This window comes from Diabrotica undecimpunctata, chromosome 3, assembly GCF_040954645.1.
Source record: "Diabrotica undecimpunctata isolate CICGRU chromosome 3, icDiaUnde3, whole genome shotgun sequence".
NCBI lineage: Eukaryota > Metazoa > Arthropoda > Insecta > Coleoptera > Chrysomelidae > Diabrotica > Diabrotica undecimpunctata.
The window spans coordinates 44,857,722-44,881,122 of record NC_092805.1 but is presented as its reverse complement, the minus strand read 5'-3'; the positions used below and the strand labels follow the sequence as shown (position 1 = coordinate 44,881,122).

Sequence of the window (23,401 nt, the reverse complement as noted above, 5' to 3'; positions counted from 1 at the left end):
TGTGGAACTTATTGAGTATCAACAATTACACGAAGAAAATAATTCTACCGCTATTCTTCAAGATCTCCAAACTTTATACCAAAATGTCCAATTGCAGGCCGAAGATATTGAAGAATGTATGAACTGTGACGAGGAACTTGAAAACAAATTTTTGACAGATGACGAAATAATTACACTAGCAACGCATGAAGAGCCCTATGAAAATGAGGAGACTGATGATGATTATGTTGACGGAGAGTAAAAGGTCGGCCACACCGAAGCGACGGCTGCAATGGAGTTGGCATTGAAGTATGTATATTGACCACCAACCTGAGTCATCTTCAATACACGTCTTGATTTTTAAAAAATGGAGAGATATAGCTTTTAAAAATTGACTTAATGTCAAGAAACAGAAGAAAGATACCGATTTTTTTAAAAGAAGTTTGTAAAATATTTAAATATGTATATATGTACATAGAAATAAATAGTATTTTTCAACTGTGTACTCCGTGATCTTTATTAATATACATCTTCCTGTACATGTGTTTGATATATGTATGTATGTACTTGATTTTTCTCATGAAAATGCCTGCACATCGGATTAACCGGTCATTTGGTCAACCGGCCAGGCTCTGGTCCCGAGGTGGCCGGTTAAGAGGGAGTCTACTGTATTAGTACAGTCATTTGGTAGTTTTACCTGGAAAGTTTTGCGGGAGTTTTAAAAATTGATAAAATTATAGATTTTGGTATGCTATTGTCGAATTTGAACTTTGCTACCTCGTACCTCAGCCCCTTGCGCCGCCATATGGGAAATATCACACCTAAAACAGTTTCTTTATAATACCTTCTTGCCGACGCATTTCACGAGAAAAACATTTATGTACAAAATTAACCTAGTAAAAATTTCGTAAAACTTATGTATTCACAATTTTGAAAAATTAATAGCTGTTGGCAAGTGCTGCAAAGTACATTTCGATATGCGTTTTGGAAAAAAACTCATTTCCACACCCTTTGGAGGTAGAGTACGTTTTGTAAATATTTTTCAATGTTGAAAATGGGTTTTATTTTTTTACCTTTTTAACTTTTAACTTTTTTAAAGTCTTTTGATAGAATATCTCTCTCTCTCTCTCTTGCTTATGCTACCTGTAGACTCATTGTACAAATGACATCATGTTCAGATTTTTTGTTAGATTCCTTAAATCCAATATGAAAAAGTTATTCGTTATTCTAAAATATCTATAGAATTATATTTTTTGTAATAGCCTCTTCATTCTTTACTTATCTCCAACTGCCAATTTTATTGTGTTCACAAAATTAAAGTAAAATCTTAATATAGAAATATCTGTATATTTTTTCAATTATTCAGTTAATATAAATTCTTTATCCTATTCAAAATATTCTAAACAAATTTTTTTTTGACCAGTAATGACTAATCTTAAAGTATTTATATCCTAACATGTTTACCAACTATATACTTAATAAACGCGCTACAAACACATAATTGCAACGCAACTGCTACCACTGATGGTCAAACAAAATCGGTTTTTGACTTATATTCCAGTCGTCAGAGACAAAAATGCCACTGAACCTCATCAGTCAAACAAGCTAAATTTTGCCGAGAATTTAATTTTGGGACCCCAAAAAAGATACAAAAAAGTTTATCGCTTTTACTCCCGGGCTTCTCCCTAAAACTCCCCTCGCGAAAAAATCGATTTAGCAAGAATCGCCGTAAAAAAGATGTTTTAAATAAAAAATGTAGCTGAGATAATTTTAAACAACAGTGTTAATAAGCATTTTTTTGTGTAGAATGAACCGTTCTCTTAGAAATCAATGTTCAATAAATTTTGTATCATCTCGACGGTAGAAGGTCGATATATTTTGATCAGACTGTCCTATTAATAAAAATCAAAATGCGTTTTAAAGGTGAAGAGTTCAGCTTTGACATGAAGTTTTTATATTTTATCGCAAATAAACTCAGATTTTTTACGGGTGGTAAATAAATAAACGTGGCGCGATTTATTGCTATTTTTCACGATTTTCACGGTAATATTACAATCTATACCTTTAATTGACTGGCCACTATAAAGTTTCGATTACTAGAGCCTATCTTTTAAAACGTATAGCATAACATTTTAGATTTGAGTTTTGACAACAAATGTGAGGCATTTGAAATATGCTTAAAAAACGCTGGATTTAAACTTTCACACAACAAACGATCTATAACATTTAAAACTTTTTTTTTAATTACATTAGTAGATAGTAGGTTTTTTAAAAGAGAAAAACACCTGCAATAAACTACACCCAAAACCGTCGTAATGTAAAACATTAAATTTTGCGTTTTTTATGCATATTTCAAATGCTTCATATTTGTTACCACATCTCAAAATTGAAATTTCATGTAATAAGTTTTAAAGATTGATTCTTAAAATGGAAATTTTATTACAACTGGTCAATGAAAGTGATCAATTTTATTCATCTCACAAGCGGAACTTATATGCAAAATCGACGGTCGCTTCAAGCGTAGTTTCTAGAGAACGGTTCGTTCTAAACATTTTGGTTTAAAATTATCTCAGCTACATTTTATATTTAGAACATTTTTTTTACGGTGTACAGTTTCTTGGTAAATCGATTTTTTTGCGTTTTGACTCCTCTGCAAGGAGGTCTTAGGAGGAAGTCCAGGGGTAATCTTTTTTGGGGGCCCCAAAATTAATATTCTCTGCAAAATTCAGCTTGTTCGTATGATTTTTAGGAGTAAACTCTCTGACGACGAGTTTGTTTTGGGTTTTTTAAACAATCTTAAAAACCGAAAAACATAGATTTCTGCCTATAAAAAGTTTATTATACATTCTAGAGAACAATATTTCAAATCAAAATTGTAGATCACAAAAACGTCTTTATTTTTGAGAGTTTCCAAAATAAAATACATAAACAATTGACCGACATAATTATTATAAAAGACGTACCCCAAATTTCAAACAAAGGGAACAAATAGTTTGTAAGGTATTGAATTTGATTATCCCGAAGAGCAATTTTTTACTGAGCAAGCAACTGTTCTTACCCAAACAGTCACTCTAGAAGTATTTTATAAATTGCAATCGATTCTTTAAGGTTTCATTTATAAGGTACATAAAAAAAAAGGAAAATTTCCAACAAAAAAAAAACAGAACCTGCTATAACCAATAACAAGAAACAAGCTGAGATATTGCAATGGGCAGTTCTCTCCTCTACTTTTCCGTGGCGGTATTTTACAAGTACCATCATTTTAACGGATTATAATATTTTACTTTTTTACTGAGTATACCATCTATCAGTGGGATCATAAAATTTAGATCTTCTGTTACAATTTGATCAAGTTTTTAATGTTAATAAACAATGAGAATATGGTTTAAAAATATTCTATTTAGTGTCTCATTGGATAGGTCGTAGAAGGTGCTGGTTTTTTTAAAAAGTGTGTTTTTTTTACCAGATTTTCATAGAGCCTACGTACATGAAAAATATAATAAAAAAAGTTATTATAAATGTTTATAAGCTTAAAAGTCATCCCTTTTTCAAACTACAATTTAATAAAAAATTTTATTAAATAATATTTAGACATTATTTTTAATATAATTATCTTAAAAACAAAGCTTAACAATCGATTGCGGTTTACAAAATATGTCTGAAGTGGCTATTTGGGCAAGTACAGTTGTTTTATTAATCGCTCTCTGGGATAACCAAATTTGATAAAATCCACAAGGAAACTAAGTTCCTGTAGCTTTATACCATGTATAACAAAGAATTTATTAAAATCCTTTATAAAAGGTATATAATTAAAAAACCCAATCGGGCTATATCATTAAGACAAAACGTTTTCGGAATCCATATTCCATCATCAGTCTCTAGGTGTACATGGTTTGAGCCACTAAATATCTGGGAGTTTGTCTCAGGACCAGCAAATCATGTAGAGTCGAGACGTTGCGATGTTATCAAATCCACTGGTAACATCAATATATTTTTATTTTTTTATTATAATAACTAATAAATTAACAATCAGAATAAAACAATGTATTCTATAAGTTAATGTGACGAGTTTAGATCCTGTTCCTTTGTTCTGGAGTGATGTGGTCCCCTCCAGTGAGAGAATCACGGGTCCATGTTACTGGTCTGTTGGCCATGTTGGCCAACGTCCAAATGGATTGGAGTGTGTGTTCACTTTTTGATTGTATTGTAATTTCTTTTGCTGGTATACTGCTTTCACTGTTGAGATATTGAGATCCTCATAGATTCTTTGGTTGGTTACCAGGGTGCATCAACAATTGATTTTTGATTGGAATCTTTCCATAATAGCAATATTAGATTTACTACTACAGCTCCACAGCTCTATGCCATATGTCCATATTGGTTTGATAACCGTTTTATAAATTAGAATTTTATTATTTATTGATAGCTTTTCAATTAACCAATTGATTTCTTTTTGTCTTAGTTGTAGTTGTTTTCTTTTTTTGGTGATGTGTTCTTTCCAACACAGGGTTTGGTCCAGGTGTAACCCTAGGTATTTGGTTGTTTTAGTCCTGGGTATTTCCTCATTGTTGATATATATATATTGGTGGTGGTGTTTCTCGTCGTAAAGTGAAAGTTACGTGGGTTGACTTGTTTTCATTTATTTTTATTTTCCATTTTTTTAGCCAGTTTTCAAGCTCATACAAATAGTCTTGGAGTTGTTGGGTAGCTATGTTAATGTGTTTGCGACTTGTAAGTGCTACTCTGTCATCTGCAAATGTGCCAATTACGTTATGTGAAGTTGGTAGATCAGACGTATATGATATATATATATATATATATATATATATATATATATATATATATATATATATATATATATATATATATATATAATAAAGGTCCCAGGACGCTGACCTGTGGAATTCACGCCTTAATGGGATGCATTTTGGATATTTCTCCATTTACTTTTGTTCTAAACTGTTGGTTTTCCAAGTATGATGTAAGTATTTGAAAGAATGGTGGTAATATTTGTTTAACTTTATAAAGAAGTCCTTTATGCCAAAGCTTATCAAAAGCTTGACGTACAACTAGTGATACCATTGGGCAATATTCCTTTTCTTTTAATGCGGAATTGATTTTATGAGTTATTCGGTGGCATTGCTGAATAGTTGAGTGTTCTCGTCGAAATCCAAACTGATAATTTGGTATCCAATCTGCGCCTGTAAAATCTGGGTCTATTATTTTTATTAAAAGTTTTTCCAGTAATTTGGAGATTGTTGATAACAGACTGATAGGTCGATAGGCTGAGACTTCACTTGGATCCTTTCCTGGTTTTGGGAATAAAAGTATTTCTGCAATTTTTAGACTGTTAGGCCAATAATTACATCTTAATATTGCGTTTAATATATATGTTAGGATTACTATACCCTTTTTTGGTAATTCTTTTAGTATTTTTGGTGTTATTAGGTCAATTCATGGTGACTTTTTGATATTTGGTCTTAAGATTTCTTCTATAAGTTCTTTGGGTGTTGTTAATTTTATTAGATTTACTGATGGTTGTTCTGAGTTTAAATAATTAATAATTTCTTAAACTTCTTCATCGGTTTTTTTAATATTGTGCTTTGGAGGGCAATATACTGCTGCTATTGTTATTTCGTAAGGTAATGAGCACACTTTAATTACTGTAGCTTGGATACAGTCTGTTATATAACTTTCCATCATGAAATGTTTAATTGATTGTTTGATCAAGATTGCTGTACCTCCATGGGCTGTCTTGTCTGGGTGGTTAGTATGGTACGTTAGATATTGAGGTATTTTAAAATACGATTTGTCTGTAAAATGTGTCTCACTTATTAATAATATATCTATAAAATTTTGTTGTAGAAATATTATCACCTCGTCCTTATGATTCTGCAGGCCATTGGCGTTCTATTCAGCTATTCGTAGAAAGAATTTTATTTGCATACGAGTTTACTTAGCATGTTTATTACCATGCTATTTTCTTGCAAGATTTGATTAAACATGGCTTTGAATTCTTCTAAAAACTTCATAATAATAGTGTTTGAATCTTGGTTATCTGAAGGAGCAGCAGGAGGTTGTCGCTGCATTAGCATAGCTTACATTTGGTCTTACTGTATTGGGTATAAAGTTTCTGTTACGTGCTTGCGACATATTTTGGTGATGATTATATATTGTTTGTGCTATATTTTTATTTCTATTTAAATTACGACAATATTCGCATTCTTTATAGTTATCTGGGTGATCTCCTCCACATAAAGCACATGTAGCTGGTGTGTTATTGTTCTTTTTACAGCTGTTTGTACTCTGCTACCCTCCACATTTCACACGGACATATTATGGTCTATTGCAATATGTTTTTGAATGGCCATATAATTGACATCTCATACATTGGATGATATTTTTGTTTTTTTATGGGTGGTTCAATTTGTACATTGCAGTGTTGTAATTTCGGAATTTTATAAATATCTTGGTTATTGTTTGATGGTTCAAGGTCAACAAACAACATATTTACTGGCTCTTTTGTAATCCTATCTTTAGCATTAATGATGTTTCTTACCTTGTGACCCAGTTTTGTCAGTTCTTCTTTGATATCTTCTGTTGCATGTGAATAATGAAGGTATTTAATTACGACTCTATAGGCCATTTCTTCCTTTGGTTGATATGTGTGATGAATAATGTTGTTCACTTTCAATCTCATATATCTTGATAATTTTCTGTATATTTCTGGATCGCTAAAAATTATTTTGACTGTATTATTTGCCATAGTCCTGGTTTAGTATTGTTCAGCTTCAGCTATTTCTGTTAATTTTTTCCTCATTTCTGGGAAGTCGCTTAATAATAAGTCTTAAAACTGATAATAGATAATCGTCATAATATTGGACCTGCTGGCCGAACGACGGTTCCAGCGACGTTTTAAAACATCGTTGTTGTGGGATTTAATCACACCTTTTAGTACAACTATATACATGTATGGTATTCGTAATTATTAGTGAACAAGCGGACCTAGCATTACGATATTTAGGTATTAAGTGACTTTGGCATCCCTTAAAGTTCTCTTAGCTTTTCCGGGTTATCCCAATATTTAATGTTGGGGACTTGGTTCAGAGGTCAGTGGTTTTGAATAGAGTAGTACTTTGATAATTTCAAGTTGTACCAGCAAAAGCTATTAAGGAATATAAATTTTGAAAGGGCTTCTTTGGTTCAAGTTTTCTGGTTAGTTCTTGATGGGGTGGGTAGGTGGTGAATGGAGTTTTTATTTACTTGGCTTTGGTTGTGTGTTAAAGGTTTGAGAGGTATATGCTCAGCATCTTAATATTTCTGTTTTTTGATGTTTGTATACGATGGGTTTTGAATGAGAATGGTTGATTTTTTAGTGTTAAGTATTGGTTGATTGTTGTTGTGTATTGAGTTAAGGAAATATGAAGCTGGTCGTACGTGTTTTTTTTTTCGTTTGCTAACCATTTGTAATATATTTGAGGTACATGGGACGGAAAGGGGTACTTGTATCTTATACCTCCTCAGGTTTGGTTTAACAAACATAAATATAATCTCTTTTGCAGCAACCAAAAGCAAATTGCAACTTCGGATGTGAAAAGTCTTTTTGTAAGCAGAAAAATTTCAAAGTTATCAGTGGAGGATTAGGTGTAGATAATTCGTATAGATTTTCACTTGCATCTGCTTAGCCAATAGGATGGGCTAAATCCTACAATGGAGTACAATACAGAATAATAACAAAAAGAATATTTGAAAATATATTATGTATTTAGCAAATCATCATTTGTATGTATTTAATATAAATCAAAATGTTACTATTTGTTTCAAATGTTCATTAGAAATATATTTTCACATAACCCACTATTGAGGATGCTCGTATTGTTGTCCATATCGGTTCCAGTATTGGGTCCATGGTTGTTGATTTTGTTGCCATTGGTTTACTCCCAAAACACCGTGTTGGGGAAGATTATAATAGTGTTGAGCTAATGGATTTCCGTATATCTGTGAAACAGTTTGTTGATGGGACCATGGTTGAACAGCTTCATATCCTTGTTGTGTTTGTCTATAGGTCCATGGCAAACCATTCTGGTAGTTCTTTGAATAAACTGTTTCATAGTTAAATGGCTGAGAAATATGTGGGTTCCATGGCAGAACTTGTTGGTTGTTCATTGAGTGTACTTGTTCTAGGTTCCATGGTTGCATTTGTTCTAGTTGTTGGTAGTGCATTGGCATCAGTTCCTGTTGAACGTGATAAACAAATTCTACTAATTGTTCGATTTGCTCCTGAGATAATGGGTTAGGGAAAGCATCTTGGTACTGTACAATGTGTTTTCTGATTTGTTCTTGGGACCATGGAGCTTGACCATAATGATGGTACAATTCATACATTACATGGTACAAAAGCTGTCTTTGAGACCATGGAGATTGGATGGTTTTATGTAAAATATCATTATATTTCATTGGGTTTTGTTCAAAGTAATTCTCTAACTGGGGTTGTACTTGTTCTAGTTGTTGGTAGTGCATTGGGATTAGTTCCTGTTGAAGATGGTACACAAATTCTACCAATTGTTCGATTTGATCATGAGATAATGGATGGGAGAAAACTTCTTGGTACTTTACAATATGGTTTCTGATTTGTTCTTGGGTCCATGGAGCTTGGCCATAATGTTGGTACAATTGGTACATTATATGGTACATAAGTTGCTGGTGGGACCATGGGTATTGGACTGCTTGTTGCAACATATCGGTATATTTTACGGGGTTTTGTTCGAAGTATTGTACTAAGTGGGGTAGCAGGTCTTCGTGGCTATATTGTACGTATTCAGGAAGGTGTTGGTACAACAGCTGGTGCAAATAATCTTCATTGTGTACATCAGAGTTCAATTCATTCCACTGTTGGTGAACTTGCATATAATTAAGAAGAAGTTGGACACGTTGTACAGGACTCAAGTTTTCGTAATCCTTGGTATCCCTAAAAATATACATTAATAAGTGCATTTGTTCGTCTTTACAATATCAAATTGTTATTATTTAATCTATTGCAGATAATGGCGAACAAAATAAACTTAGTTATAGAAAACAGTTAAGATGCAAATAGTGAGAACTGGCTCGATAGAAAATTTGGTACCGTTTTTCTAAAAAGTAATTCATATTTATACATTTTCTACTAACCCTAATGATTTATATATATAAAAAAAACGTAAAACGAGTATGCTAGAATATTATTTTTAAATCGAATATGTTAAAAGAGGAATTCTTAATATGGAGAAACGAATCACAACTATGTTTTAAATTAGTTTAAAAATTTAAGCTTTTCATATTTATGGAATCTTGGAAATATATAAAAGACGCATGTATTTCCAGCAATATACAAGGTGAGTTTTTAGTGCGACATCGGTCGATAATTCCTTTGTGGTACAAGACATCCAAAAAATTGGATTAATAACTACTTGGTTTAGCAAACATGCAAACTTTTAATTGGGACATTCATAATAATGAGTTTTGCATTACTCTACAGAGTATTTAACAAGTTATGACAATTTTTATTTTGAAATTCCTATGAAATCAACATATGAGATACGTAGCAGGATTGAGCAAGCCAGAACAGCATTTACTAATATGAGAACCTTGCTAAGCAACAACAGTCTTAACTTAACTCCTCAACTATATGGTGTAGACCATAAAGGCCAATATGATGAACCGATTGGAGGCCTTTGAAACGTGGGTATTTAGAAGACTACTTAAAATTCCCTGGACAGATCACACAACAAATTTCGAAGTATTAAATCGAATGGGCAGAGAACGAAAATTGCTGCCAATAACAAAAAGAAGAAAAACTGCTTATCTGAGTCATATATTTCGAAATTCCAAGTACCAGTTCTTAAAGCTTATTATGGAAGGGAAGATAGAAGGAAAATGGGGCATCGGAAGAAAGAAATACTCATGGCTTAAAAACATAAGGGATTGGACAAACCTTGATGCCCATGCACTCTTTAGAGCCACAAAAGACCGAGAGAAGTATGCCAGAATTGTCGCCAACATCCACTAATTGTATAGGGCACCATAAGAAGAAGAATGAAATCAACACCATGTATATAAAGAAGTAATGCATGAACAATTATTTATTTTATATAATAAGGGAAACAATATATTGTAGTTTTTAAATTAAGTCTAATTGAAATCTTTGATTAAAATTTGTATACAGAATTTTAGGAATACATTGAATTTTTGTGAGTAGATATTGAGTGATAATATAACAAAATGATTTTTATTTAATAATTAACTAATAAAAAATATAAAACATAATAATATGTAATAAATGTAACAATTACTGTAATATTAAGGAAATAATCTAAAGTAAATGTTCAAAATGTCCACCTTCAACGTCTATACAACTTTGTAACCGATATTTAATTTACATTTGTAAGTCAATTTTATTAAAGGCTTCTCTTATCCCATTTTTCATATCATCTGGCGTTGTTGGAGGCTTCTGGTATACACGGTCTTTTATATAGTTCCACATGAAAAAATTAATTTTGCTGAATTCCGGTGATCGTGGTGGCCAAACAGTTGGTCCTCCTCTGCCTATCCACCTCTCAGAAAAGTTATTTAAATGATTGTAAATAGTAGCAGTGTGGTGAACTGGAACACCATCGTGCAAAAACTACATTCGTTGTCGAATATTAAGCGGTACATTTTGCAGTAGTATTGACAAATGATTATTTAGAAAATCCAGATATATGGCACCATTCACACGACCGTCAAAAAAATGTGGGCCAATCACATAATCGCTAACAATACCACCCCAAACATTTATAGACCACGTAGTCTGACTATGAGTGTTAACAAAATAGGGATTGCTTGATGCATAGTAATGAAAATTATGCCGATTCACCGTTTCATTTTTGTGAAATAGCCTCGCCTCCAAAAAGCACATGATCGAAAAAAAAAATCGGTTACTTTGCATTTGCTCAAATTACAAATCCTCAAGTCTTTCGTGAAACACATACTTAATTTCCAAAAAAAAAAAATGTTTGAGCAGGTATTTTGGGTTTGGCACATGGTTGGGCCTGTTTTTCTCAATACTAACTTAACTGGTGAAGTGTATCTGGAGATGTTACAAAATGCAACTGAATCGTTAATACTTTCTGAAATTCTGAAGGATAATCCAGATGAACTCGGCAACTTGGAAATAACGTTTCAACAAGATTGTGCTCCTACACGCCATTATGGTGCAGTAAGACGTTACCAAGATGATTAATATCGTGGTTGATGGATTGGGCGACGAAGTACGATAGAATGGCCAGCTCGGTCACCGGACCTCACACCATTAGATTTTTTTCTGTAGGGATACTTGAAATCTAAAGTACGCTACAGAATCCGACAATATTGACATTTTAAAACAACGAAATGTTGAAGAATGTAGGGCAGTTTCCCCCGACACATTTGAACGAGTACGGCAAGAGTTTAGAAATAGGATTACTGTCACGAAGTAGATGGAGCACATTTTGAACACTTACTATAAGAACTGGTTTTTAAATATTTATTAATTAAATGAGAAGCTACAATTTTAGTATTTATTCAATTTATTCATCAAAATGAGCTTTAACTCAAACAAAATTATTATTACTGAATAGGTATTTTCAATACCTTTCAAACGAGGTATCACTTGCCATAAGGTCCCATTTAAAATTATCTGTCACAGTGGCGCTGTAACGTCATATGTCACTATTATGTCACCTGTTATGACTATTTGAGAAGCCTACATCTGTTTATTACGTCCTTCCAAATTTCACTATTATAACAATAATCGTTCAAAAGATACGAGGGGGGAAGGAACGAACTGACTTTTGACTAGCACTGTATGAATGACTACAAGTAAAAATTAGTTTCCTTGCAATGAAATAATAAAGGTATTATAGTCATTAATGTATGTACAAGGTACAGTAAGCTAAGTTGATACGATTTTGAAATAAATTTCAGAATAGAGAAGTAAGACATCTTTATGAAACTGAACCATATATACTTCAGATTCAGAAGACTACTCAAATATAGTGAGTTATGTTCTGTGTACTATCATTATACATAGATCACTATTAGCATTTGAAAGTTTGCAAAAATGTTCAAAAATCAAAACATAATTTAAAAAAACTAATTTTTTAACTAAATGTATAGGGCAGGACAAAAAAACTTTATAATATTTTCACTATCTTAATTTAACTTACCAGTAATGATATATCCAGGGTACAGCAACATCGCCAACTTGATTTTTGCCCTGTACATATTGCCTCCAGTAATTACCAGGCTGTTTGTCTACGCCATATTCAGCCCACTTATTCCATGGTTCTTCTCCTTGATGTTGCTGGTTCCACGTCTTCCAAAAGTTGTTAATAGGACTATTCTTTTGAACCACGTTCTTTGATTCTACATCTTTATATTGTTTTTGATGAGCTGGTAAACAGCTGCAAAAAGCAACCAGCGATAGCAGAATAAAGAACTTCATCTTGATTGATGCACCTTGCTGAAGTATGTCATCTATACAAGATGACCCGCATTTTATATTATTTTTTTATTCTTTATCACTGTTAGCAACACTGATAGAATATTCTTGGGTCGAGTTGCATAAAGAGGCTGATTATTTTTGTTAATATTTATAATTTAATTTAGATATTCTTAACGCTACATAATGTTGTGACACCGATAAGGTGTTATTGAATATATTTTTATTTATTTAAGAATGATTAATTATCTCTTGATTTAATGAAATGTCATCGCAGGTTTTGATGCACATAATAACCCGCTGGTTTTCTGAATATAATTTTGAAAACTAATTTATTCCAGTAACTTTTAAAATGAGAAGAATTAAAACATTTTTTACTAGAATAGTGGACCATCCCGTATCGTAAACCAACGATGGAAGTCTTTGTAGTTATTGTAAGTACACAAAATCTAGTGAAAGGAAATAATGACATGTAAAAAAGAATAATAGCGAATAAGGGAGCGAGGAAAACAATGTTATTTTGGAGAGAGTTGTAAGAGAAGTAGCTATGAACAACTTAGAGATTATCTGTAAAAAATCACCGATTTTTAGTGGAGAAAATATCTTAATATTTACCAACCCCCGAAAAAGAAGAATACAGAGTATTATGCAAAGAGGAACGAACTAAAGGCTAAAAGAACTTTAAAAAATGACGACTCCATAATTATTCTACCAGCAGACAAGGGGAATGCAACTGTCATAATGGATAAAACTCAGTATGAAAACAAAATTAAAGATCTAATAACAAATCGAAGAAAAACGTTTAATTTGGTATGAACATGTGAGAAGAACAGATCATACAAGGTGGATAGCAAAGATTTCGGATTGGAGCCCAATAGGAAGGAGGAAAAGAGACCCCGAAGATCATGGAGGGATGAAGTGGACGAGGCCATGGAAAGACGAGACCTCAGAGATGGAGAATGGCAGAACAGAAAGGACTGGAGACGTTGGCTGAAAGAAGGAAGGCGGCGACAGCTGTAAAAATCCTTATATAGATAGATAGAGAACAAACGGACCTTATACAAAATTAACACAGGATCAAACGAAGCCTTTGAAAAACATAATATAGAACTTTATTCAGGTTTAAAAATTATTTAAAAACTTATCAAAGCAGATTAATTACACCACATTACAGTAAGAGTTCTCATTTTTATGGAGTACCGAAAGTTCATAAAACGAATACATCACTTAGACCTATTTGTAGTACCATGAATTCTCCTTGTAGTGAACTGTCAAAAATTTTAATAAATATTATACAACCATTTGCAAATAAAATGATACATTCATAAAAAACACCCAACATTTTTTAAATAAATTATGGAATATTGAATTTAATTGAAATAATATTTTAGTATGTTTTGACATAAATAGTTGATTTATAAATGTGTCATTAGATAAGAGGGGTTCAAAAGGGGTAGTGAGGCGTAATACAAGATGCTGTTTCCATCTCTAGCCTATCCTACTCAATTCCTATCCTCACATCCACGAAGTACGGCTTGAGCTGCACGGGCGAACCCCTGAGAACCTGAGTAACCCTGCTGGAGATTGGGTAACCAACCCCAGTGGAAGGCAGGGTCAGGGCAGACGAGAAAGGGAGAAATGGTCCTCCGAAAAGAGGGTTTTGCTATGGACCAGCAATCCGTACATGGAAAAAGAAAGACGCTACGAATCGACGATACTATTGCCTCGGAATAGAGATGAAACACGGATTAGACCCAAGCTACGAAATAAGGACATTCTCTTAGGCACATGGAACGTGTTAAGCTGGTTCAGGCCCGGAGTTGCAACACATGCTATAAAACAGCTTTAAAAATACAAGATGGACGTAACAGCGATTCAGGAAATGAGATGGACAGGATCGGGAAGCCTGCAAATGGAAAATTCTCTGGTTTTCTGGTCAGGACAAAAAGAAAGGCACGAATTTGGATGTGGGTTTGTAGTTAACAGAAAACTGAAGTCTGCCATAATTGATTTCATACCAATCAACAAGCGTATGTGCTCTCTAAGACTCAAAGGAAAATGGTTTAACCTAACCTTCCTCTCAATCCACGCACCAACAGAAGAAGCAAATGAAGACGACAAGGAGGAATTTTATGAAATTTTAGAACAACAGTACATAACTGCACCCAGATACGACGTCCAAATCATACTGGGAGACTTCAGTGCCAATCTAGGTAAAGAGGACCATCTTAGAGCGGTGATCGGCACACATAGCTTACATGATAACATTAATAATAACGGATTAAGACTGGCAGAATTCGCTGTAGCCAAAAATATAGTAGTAAAAACTACACAATTCCAAAGAAAATATATACATAAAGTAACCTGTGTTTCAAATGACGGAATCACACGAAACCTAGATCATACGCTTATCGATGGAAGACATTCTAGCAATATCATCAGCGCACACAGTCTGAGAGGAGCAGAAACTAAATCTGACCACTTTCTCGTCAGAACAAAAATGAGAACAAGGCTAAAGACGAGACAGCCAAAGCAACGCCAACAAGGAAACAGATGGGATATTTCAAGGCTCGATTTACCTGATAATGAACGCCAATATCAGGCACTGATGCAAAACAGATTGCAGACACTGAAAGAACAAGAAACATTAACGCCAGAACTGACCATAGACCAGAAATGGCAAAATATAACGAACGCCATAGAAAGTGCCGCAGCGAAAACTATAGGAAAAGAAAGAAATAACAAAAATAAAAACCAGTGGTTTGACCAGGAGTTCGAATAAAGCTAGCATCAGAAAGCAATCAAGAGGCTAGAGTTACTAACACGCCCTATAGATGAGAACAGGGAAGACTACAACAGAGTAAGGACTCAAACGAGAAGACTTTTGGAAAGAAAAAAGAAACAGTACCTAGAAGCGCGAATACAGCAACTGGAGGAGGAACATAGAACCGGTCAGTCTAGACAGTTTTATAAGGGCCTAAAAACAATGAAGGGCAACACGACCAACAGCCCAAGACGATGCAGGACAATTGCTCACAGACGACGAGGAGATAAGCCGCAAATGGAGAAAGTATTTTGAGCAACTCCTAAATACAAAAAAACCCACAACGACAGGGCAACAAAGACAGTACCAGTTAGCCGAAACTGAAATACCAGGGCCCATACTAGCAAAAGTAAAGTCCGCTATTTCGTCCCTAAAAAACCATAAAGCCCCAGGCCCAGACGGCATACAGGCGGAACTACTAAAAAAAGGGAGAGAAAAGCTCCACCTTGAGATATATCATCTTATAAGAGAAGTCTGGGAAAGAGAAGAAATACCGAAACACTGGCATGAAAGCCATATAGTACCTATCCACAAGAAGGGAGACAAACAAATATGTCGGAACTATAGAGGAATATCGTTAATCAATACAACGTAAAAAATTATATCCATAATACTGTCTAGATGGCTAACTTCAACGTAGAGGAAATAATAGGTGACTACCAAAGCGGATTCAGACCGGGAAGGTTGACCATAGACCAGATATTCGTCCTACGCCAGGTGTTGGCAAAAAACTGGGAATTCAACCGCGATGTACACCAAATCTTCGTGGACTTTAAACAAGCTTACGATTCTGTTAGCAGAGAAGCATTGTGGGAGACCATGGTAGAAATGGGAGTACCTGAAGAGGGCTAGACAAAACGTAACAATCAATAAATACAACTTTGAAGTCGTCAAATAATTCAAGTCTGAATTATTTGACACATCTTTATTTTCACATCTGAAAATAAATATGAAATGGACGTGGCAGCCAGGATCATTGCAGGAAACAGGGCATATTACTTATTAATGACCATACTTAAATCAAAAATACTTTCAATACCAGCAAAACTAGTGTACAAGACAATAATTCGTCTCACAATAACGTATGGAAGCGAGACATGGACTCTGAACCAGCGGGAAACGACAAAATTACTGACAATTATTCTGACAAATATTCTGAAGTTAAAGTTGATTTCATGTCTCAATTGTCAGTATCAATAAGTCAGATAAAATTAAATTATTAGAAGAATTTTTCACCAAGTAACAAAAAACAAAATTTGTTTAATTAATTAATGTTTGTATTTTGAGAACGATTTCTGAAGTGAAAATTAAAACGCCAATAAACTTATTTTAAATTTCAATTGTGGCTTATTTCCAATAAAATACGGGAATCAGAAACTTAAAAAAGGAAGCCAAAAACATGAGCCAGAGAATGCAAATGATCATACAGGCATTAACAATACTTTGACAGTAATACCTAATGAGGTCAACTTGGAAATGTGATTGGAACCCAGAGATGAAATTTTGCGTTGAGTAACTTAATAGTTCATCCAATTTGTTCCGCTACCAAAAACCAAGAATCCCAAACACTATAATTACTATAGATTATTCAGCTTATTGTCACAACTAATAAAAACATTTTTAAAGGTTATATATGCCAGAATATTCAGAAAGTGTGAAGCTGATATGAGTAATAGACAGTTTGGCTTTCATAATGGCTTTCTGAACAGAGGAAGCTGTGTATAGTATTACAACTTTGACTTAAAAATGTCGAGACCAACAAAAATAACTTTTCGTCGCATTTATAGACTCTGAGAAAGCGTTCGAAAAATTTCAACATAACATTCTCATGAAATATGTAAAGCGAAAAGGACTTGACAAAAATGATATTAACATAGTGAGTAATCTTTATTGGAACTCAGGCTGTGGTAACATTACATGGAAATAGTACTGATGCGCAACAGATAAGTAGAGGTGTGAGACAAGGTTGTGTACTTCCACCATTACTATTTAATATATACGCTGAAGAGTTATTTACACAAGCACTTCAAATCTATACAGAAGGGATCAAGATAAATGGTAAAAATATAAATAACATTTGTTATGTCGACGAAACAGTCATTATCGCTAAAAATGAGAAGGACCTGCAGACGCTACTAGAACAATTTCTAATACTGGAGAAGAGTTTGATTTAAAATTAAACATAACGAAAAAAAACCATGGTTATCAGTAAGAGGGGTAAAGTCGTAACAAGGATCCAGATAAAAAATGAAGATATTGAACAAGTGGATTATATTAAATACTTAGGAGTCTCGATTACAACAGATGTAAATCCAAAATAAGAAATTCTATCAAGAATAGAGCAATCAAGAGCAGCCTTTTTGAAGATGAGGAAATTTCTAAGTAACTAAACCTCAATCTGCAAATCCGATATCGGATGGTAAAATTTTATATGCAATGTATTCTTTTTTATGTTTTAGAAGCTTGGACTGTTAATGTTGACTTAATGTGAAAACTGGAAGCTTTTGAGATGTGGCTTTTTAAAAGAATTTTGAAAATACCATGGACCGATCATATTACGAACCAAATGGTGTTGCACAAAATCGGAAGAGACAGAGAACCGGGTTAAACACATAAACGCTTTTGAGAAAAGCAGAAGATAAAGACGAATTTGCAATGGTTATAACCAACCAATTATTTACCACAAACCTAGGATATTATAATGATACCAAATTAGAAGAACTGCAAACAATATCATGAAACCCAATTTTACAACCTTTGAAGATACGTGTGACAATGTGAGATGAGAATATCTAGAGGATAATTGTTTATCACATCAAAATATCAATCACACCAAAGTAGAACATCAAATTAATAATAAGTAGCGAAGAAGAAAATAACATAGATATCAATAATAAACAATAGTTTGCAAGAAAATAGAATGAGTACATTTATTGTATGTAGACCTACGAAAGGCTTATGATAGCGTACCACATTATAAATTATGGGAAGCGTTAGAGAAAACAAACATAAGCATGCATTTAATAAATGCGACGAAGGAACTGTACGCTAATGCTAACTCAAAGGTAAAGATTGAAAATAATCTGCCAAGTGGATTCCAAATGAATAAAGGCCTTAAGCAGGGCTGCTGTCTCTCCCCGACATTGCAGTTGTCATTTGCAGATGATCAACTAGTGATAGCACAAGATTATGAATATATTGAGTATATGACTCGAAAATTAATCGAGGAGTATAAAAAATAGGTACTTGAAATCAATATCCAAAAAACCGAGTATATCTGTATCGGCGGGAAACAACAGGACCTCATATTGTAAGATTGAGAATTTATCAAACATTGCAACACATATAAATATTTAGGTATGATCATCACAAAAGAAGGCAACGTAGACGACACAATTGAAAAGAAAAACAACCAAGCAAGAAAAGCAATTTCCCTTCTCAATAGTATCCTTTAGGATCAATAAATCTCTAATAATAACAAGCACAAGATATATAACACAATCATTAAAAGTATATTTACCTACAGTAGTGAAGTATGGCAAATAAAGGAAAGATAAAAGAGTAACTTGAGGCAACGGAAATGGATTTCTGGAGACGTTCAGCTGGAAAATCTAGACTAGAAAGAATAACGAACAACAGAATAAGAGAAATTATGAAAGTAAAACATACAATAGTAGAGGACATTGGTACCCAACAACTCAGATAGTATGGTCATGTACGGAGAATGTTTGAAGAACGTCTCCCAAAACAAGTCCTAATGTGGAACCCTCACGGTAGAAAAAAAAAAAAAGAGGAAGACCCCGCCTTAGTTGGAGGGAAGGCATTAGAGAAAGCATTCAGAGAAGAAAATAAAATCTGTATACTTATATTGTAACTATAAATAAAAAGCTTGTAACTATAGCTTGTAGCTTACCTCTTCTTTATTTTTTTCTTCATATTTTCCTTGTTCATTATTTTTGCCACTTTTTTCATTATGTTATTCCTATTCATTGCTTATTACAAATTTTCCCGTTTCATACTCATTTCTTCGACTCACCGAGACAAAAAGGAAGATTACTCAAATTGACACTAATAAATTAAGAACATAAAAGATCCCAAGAAGAAAACTATCACAATTTGTTTCCATAGTTGTTATATTGAGTGTTTTCGCGGTTTTGTAATGGTTGTAAGATATATTTTTCTTATATGCTGCAAAAATATAATATGAGAAATGGTTATGAATGATGCAATAGGAAGATTTTATTGCAGAATAAGAACTAGAATAAATATAAATGTCTGTTTCATCTCTAGATATTTTATTATTGGATGTCAATACTATCACTCTATCTTTTAATCTTCTATGACACAAAAGCAAATGGTACTCATTACGATTCACTTGATAAATACTTGCTAAATATCAAGTACAGTAGTATGTATACATCAAGAGTATTAGACCAGAGAAATCAGCAGATAAAAAGCCTTTCTCGTGACACTTTTTGATACAGGTATCTAACAACTACTTTTGATAAATTAGGTAATAGAAATCTGTAATAAACAAAATATGCAAAATACTAAACGATATTTTTTACTTATAAACAATGTAAACAATGTGAGATCTCTATTTGATTTTAAATAGTATAGATGAAGACTGGTAAATTATATGGAAAAGTAACACAATTTTACTGAAAAAGTATAGAAAATACTTTAAAATAAGAATCTGTACATAAAGTTATTATTTATATATTGGGGGATAAAGGGGTAGAATGCGAAAACATGGAGTTGAATCCAGTTTACTCCAATTAGCCTCTTCTACTCAAATCCGACTCTCACCTTCATGCTGGTATCCCCTGTAAACCGAGCAACCCAACTGGAGATCCGGTATCCAACCCGGGTGGAAAGTTGGGTCGGGAACTGACGAGAGCGGGTGAAATGGCCCTCCGAAAAGGGGGTTTGGCGCTGGGTTAACTACCCAACCCTGTAAAAAACCTTTTGTTATAAGAGCTACAAAGAAGGAAACCGGACTGTCTAACCTACGACGAACTCGCAAACGAAATAAGGATAATGATTTGAAGATTTGCACCTGGAACGTAAGAAGCCTTTATCAGCCTGGAGCCACTGCTCTGCTCATACAAGAAATGAATAATGCCAAAGCAGATATCATTGCTTTACAGGAAACGAGGTGGATTAGTTCAGGCATCCTGGAAAAAAATAACTGCAATATTTACTACAGTGGACATCCTACCCGACACGAATTTGGTACCGGATTTATTGTAAGCAGCAAGGTCAAACATTGTGTAATCGATTTCAAAGCTATTGATCATAGGATATGTCGAATAAGACTTAAAAGGAAGTTCGCTAATATTAGCATTATTAGCATCCATGCTCCAACGGAAGAAAAAGAGAATAATGTAAAAGACATGTTCTATGAGGCACTAGACCGAGAGTACGATCAGTGCCCAAAAAATGACATCAAAATAATAGCAGGAGACTTTAATGCCAAAGTCGGAAAAGAGAATATATTTTCGCCCACCATCGGAAAAGAGAGCCTACACGTAGAATCTAATGATAACGGTCTCAGAATCATAAACTTTGCGATGTCTAAGAATATGGTTATAGCTGGGACAAGATTTACCCATAAAGATATACATAAGGGAACTTGGAAATCTCCTGATAATAAAACGATTAACCAAATAGATCATATAATCAGCGATGCAAGATATTGCTCTAACTTATTAGATGTTAGGTCTTTTAGAGGAGCAAACATAGATAGTGATCATTATCTAGTTAAAACACGATTTAAAGAGAGAATATCCAATTTAAAAAAGGAGATGGGAAGAAGGAGAGAAAAAATCGACATTAATAAACTAAAAGATCCCGACATTGCAAATGTATACAGACAGCAAATAGAAGACCAAATAAGGACAAAAAACTTAGAAGAAGAAGAAGATATTAACCAACTATGGGCAAATATACGAGATATTGTGTTACAGAAATCCGTTGAAATATTGGGCAAAACCAAGTCAGAAAAAAGAAATCATTGGTTTGATCATGAGTGCGAAATGGCCACAAATAGAAAGAACGCAGCATATCAAAAAACCATTGACGCAGGTTGTACACGGAGAAAAAAACAAGAGTATAGACGTCTTAGAAGAGAGGAAAAACGTATTCATCGACGTAAGAAGAGGGAATACGAACAGAACACTCTCAGTGAGATACAAAGTTTATTCGATAAAAATGAAACGAGGAAATACTACAAATCCTTAAATATTAGCCGTCGAGAATTTAAACCACGATTAAAAATTTGTAAAGACACTAACGGTGAAATTCTACATGATAAAAACTCAGTTCTTAACAGATGGGCACAACATTTCAGCGAACATCTAAATATAAACGATATTGAAGGAGAGTACAATATAGAAAATGAACAAAATATACAACGTCAACTACACAGTGAAGACCCAACAAGAAGTGTCAAATGCGATCCTAAAACTCAAAGACAATAAAGCCCCAGGAATCGATGACATCTGTTCGGAAATGTATAAAAAAGGTGGTGATCAACTTTTTGCAGCAATCCATAAACTAATAGTACTTATATGGCAGAATGAATGGGTACCAGAAGAGTGGCTGAAGGGAATAATATGTCCATTGCATAAAAAGGGGGATCAACTGGAGTGTAAGAACTATAGAGGCATTACTCTGTTAGCATCTGCGTATAAGATCTTCGGCAATGTATTATCTGAAAGACTTAAACATTTTACAAAGGATATTGTTGGTCAATATCAATGCGGATTTACTGCTGGAAAGTCAACTACACATCAAATTCAAGCACATAGGCAGATTCTAGAAAAGTCACTAGAATATAACATAGAAACACACCATCTCTTCATTGACTTTAAAGCAGCCTATGACAGTGTGAAAAGAACTGCATTATATAATGCAATGATAGACTTTGGGATCCCACCTAAGTTAGTTAAGTTGACCCACCTAACAATTCAAAACGGAAGCTCATGCGTTAGAATTGAAGGAGAAAACTCTACGTTCTTTGACATTAATAATGGTCTAAGACAGGGGGACGCGTTGGCGTGTCTGCTCTTTAATATTGCCTTGGAAAAGGCAATCAGACAATTAAATATTAGAATGAATGGAACTATTTTTAATAGATCGACGCAAATTCTCGCATTCGCTGACGATATAGTTATAGTGGGCAGAAGTATGAGAGACATGGTGCAGTGTTTTACAAGGCTTGCGGACGCAGCAAGTGAATTAGGACTTGTGGTAAACGAGGAAAAAACCAAATATATGTTGGTTTCTAAAAACCCTCGAAATATCCAACAAAGAATTCAAATTAACAACCATACCTTTGAGCAAATCAAAGAATTTACATATCTTGGATTGCTAGTAAACGCAACAAACACGACAAGCGACGAAATAAAAAGACGCATAGCAATAGCAAACAGAACTGTTCACGGCCTCCAGAGACGTTTAAAAAATAAAAATATAAAACGTGCACTAAAGTTTAATATATACAGGACCTTAATAAGACCAGTTTTGATATATGGGGCTGAAACGTGGATCTTATCTCAAAATGATAAAAGACTTCTTGGTATTTTTGAGAGAAAAATTCTTAGAAAGATTTTTGGGGCCGTAAATGAAAATGGGCTATGGCGTCGAAGATACAACTTTGAACTGTATCAGTTATACACCGATCCAGATATTGTGAAATTCGTTAAAGTGCAGAGACTTAGATGGGCTGGACACATTGCTAGGATGTCAGATCACGAATACACGAAGAGATTAACATTTTAACCAGAGGGCACAAGAAGCAGAGGACGACCACGAATGAGATGGATTGATGATGTGGAAGAAGACCTACAGATACTAGGGGTTAGAAGATGGAGGGAAGTTGCCAGGAATCGACAGGAGTGGCGACTTCTTTGTGAGCAGGCCAAGATCCACAACGGATTGTCGAGCCACATATGATGATGATGATGACAAAGTTATTTTTGTTAACTTGTTGCTTAATTATTGCACAAACCTTTTTAATAGTCGATTTTTTGAAAATTAATAATAATTTTTCTAAAAATGCAGAAGAAACTTTAATTCCACGTAATAATAGGTACAAT

At 33.8% G+C, this 23,401-nt stretch overlaps 2 protein-coding genes across 2 annotated transcripts in view; both read right to left on the bottom strand.

The window, feature by feature from the left end:
* Positions 1–23,401, bottom strand: part of Traf4 (TNF receptor associated factor 4) — a 559,644-nt gene that overhangs the window by 180,974 nt on the left and 355,269 nt on the right. The gene's annotated exons all lie outside the window — the stretch shown is intronic.
* LOC140436757 (uncharacterized) lies at positions 7,721–12,516 on the bottom strand. The gene is made up of 2 exons (XM_072525827.1): positions 12,201–12,516; positions 7,721–8,947 (listed from the first exon to the last, which is right to left on the bottom strand). Exons 1-2 carry the CDS (start codon positions 12,476–12,478, stop codon positions 7,837–7,839), a joined length of 1,389 nt encoding a protein of 462 aa, XP_072381928.1. The 5' UTR covers positions 12,479–12,516; the 3' UTR covers positions 7,721–7,836.

Excerpts from the sequence above, each read along its gene's own strand:
- LOC140436757 (XM_072525827.1), bottom strand. The coding sequence starts at position 12,478 with ATGAAGTTCTTTATTCTGCTATCGCTGGTTGCTTTTTGCAGCTGTTTA. Across the intron at positions 8,948-12,200 it reads CCCTGGATATATCATTACTG|GGATACCAAGGATTACGAAA; the intron begins GTAAGTTAAATT and ends GTATATTTTTAG.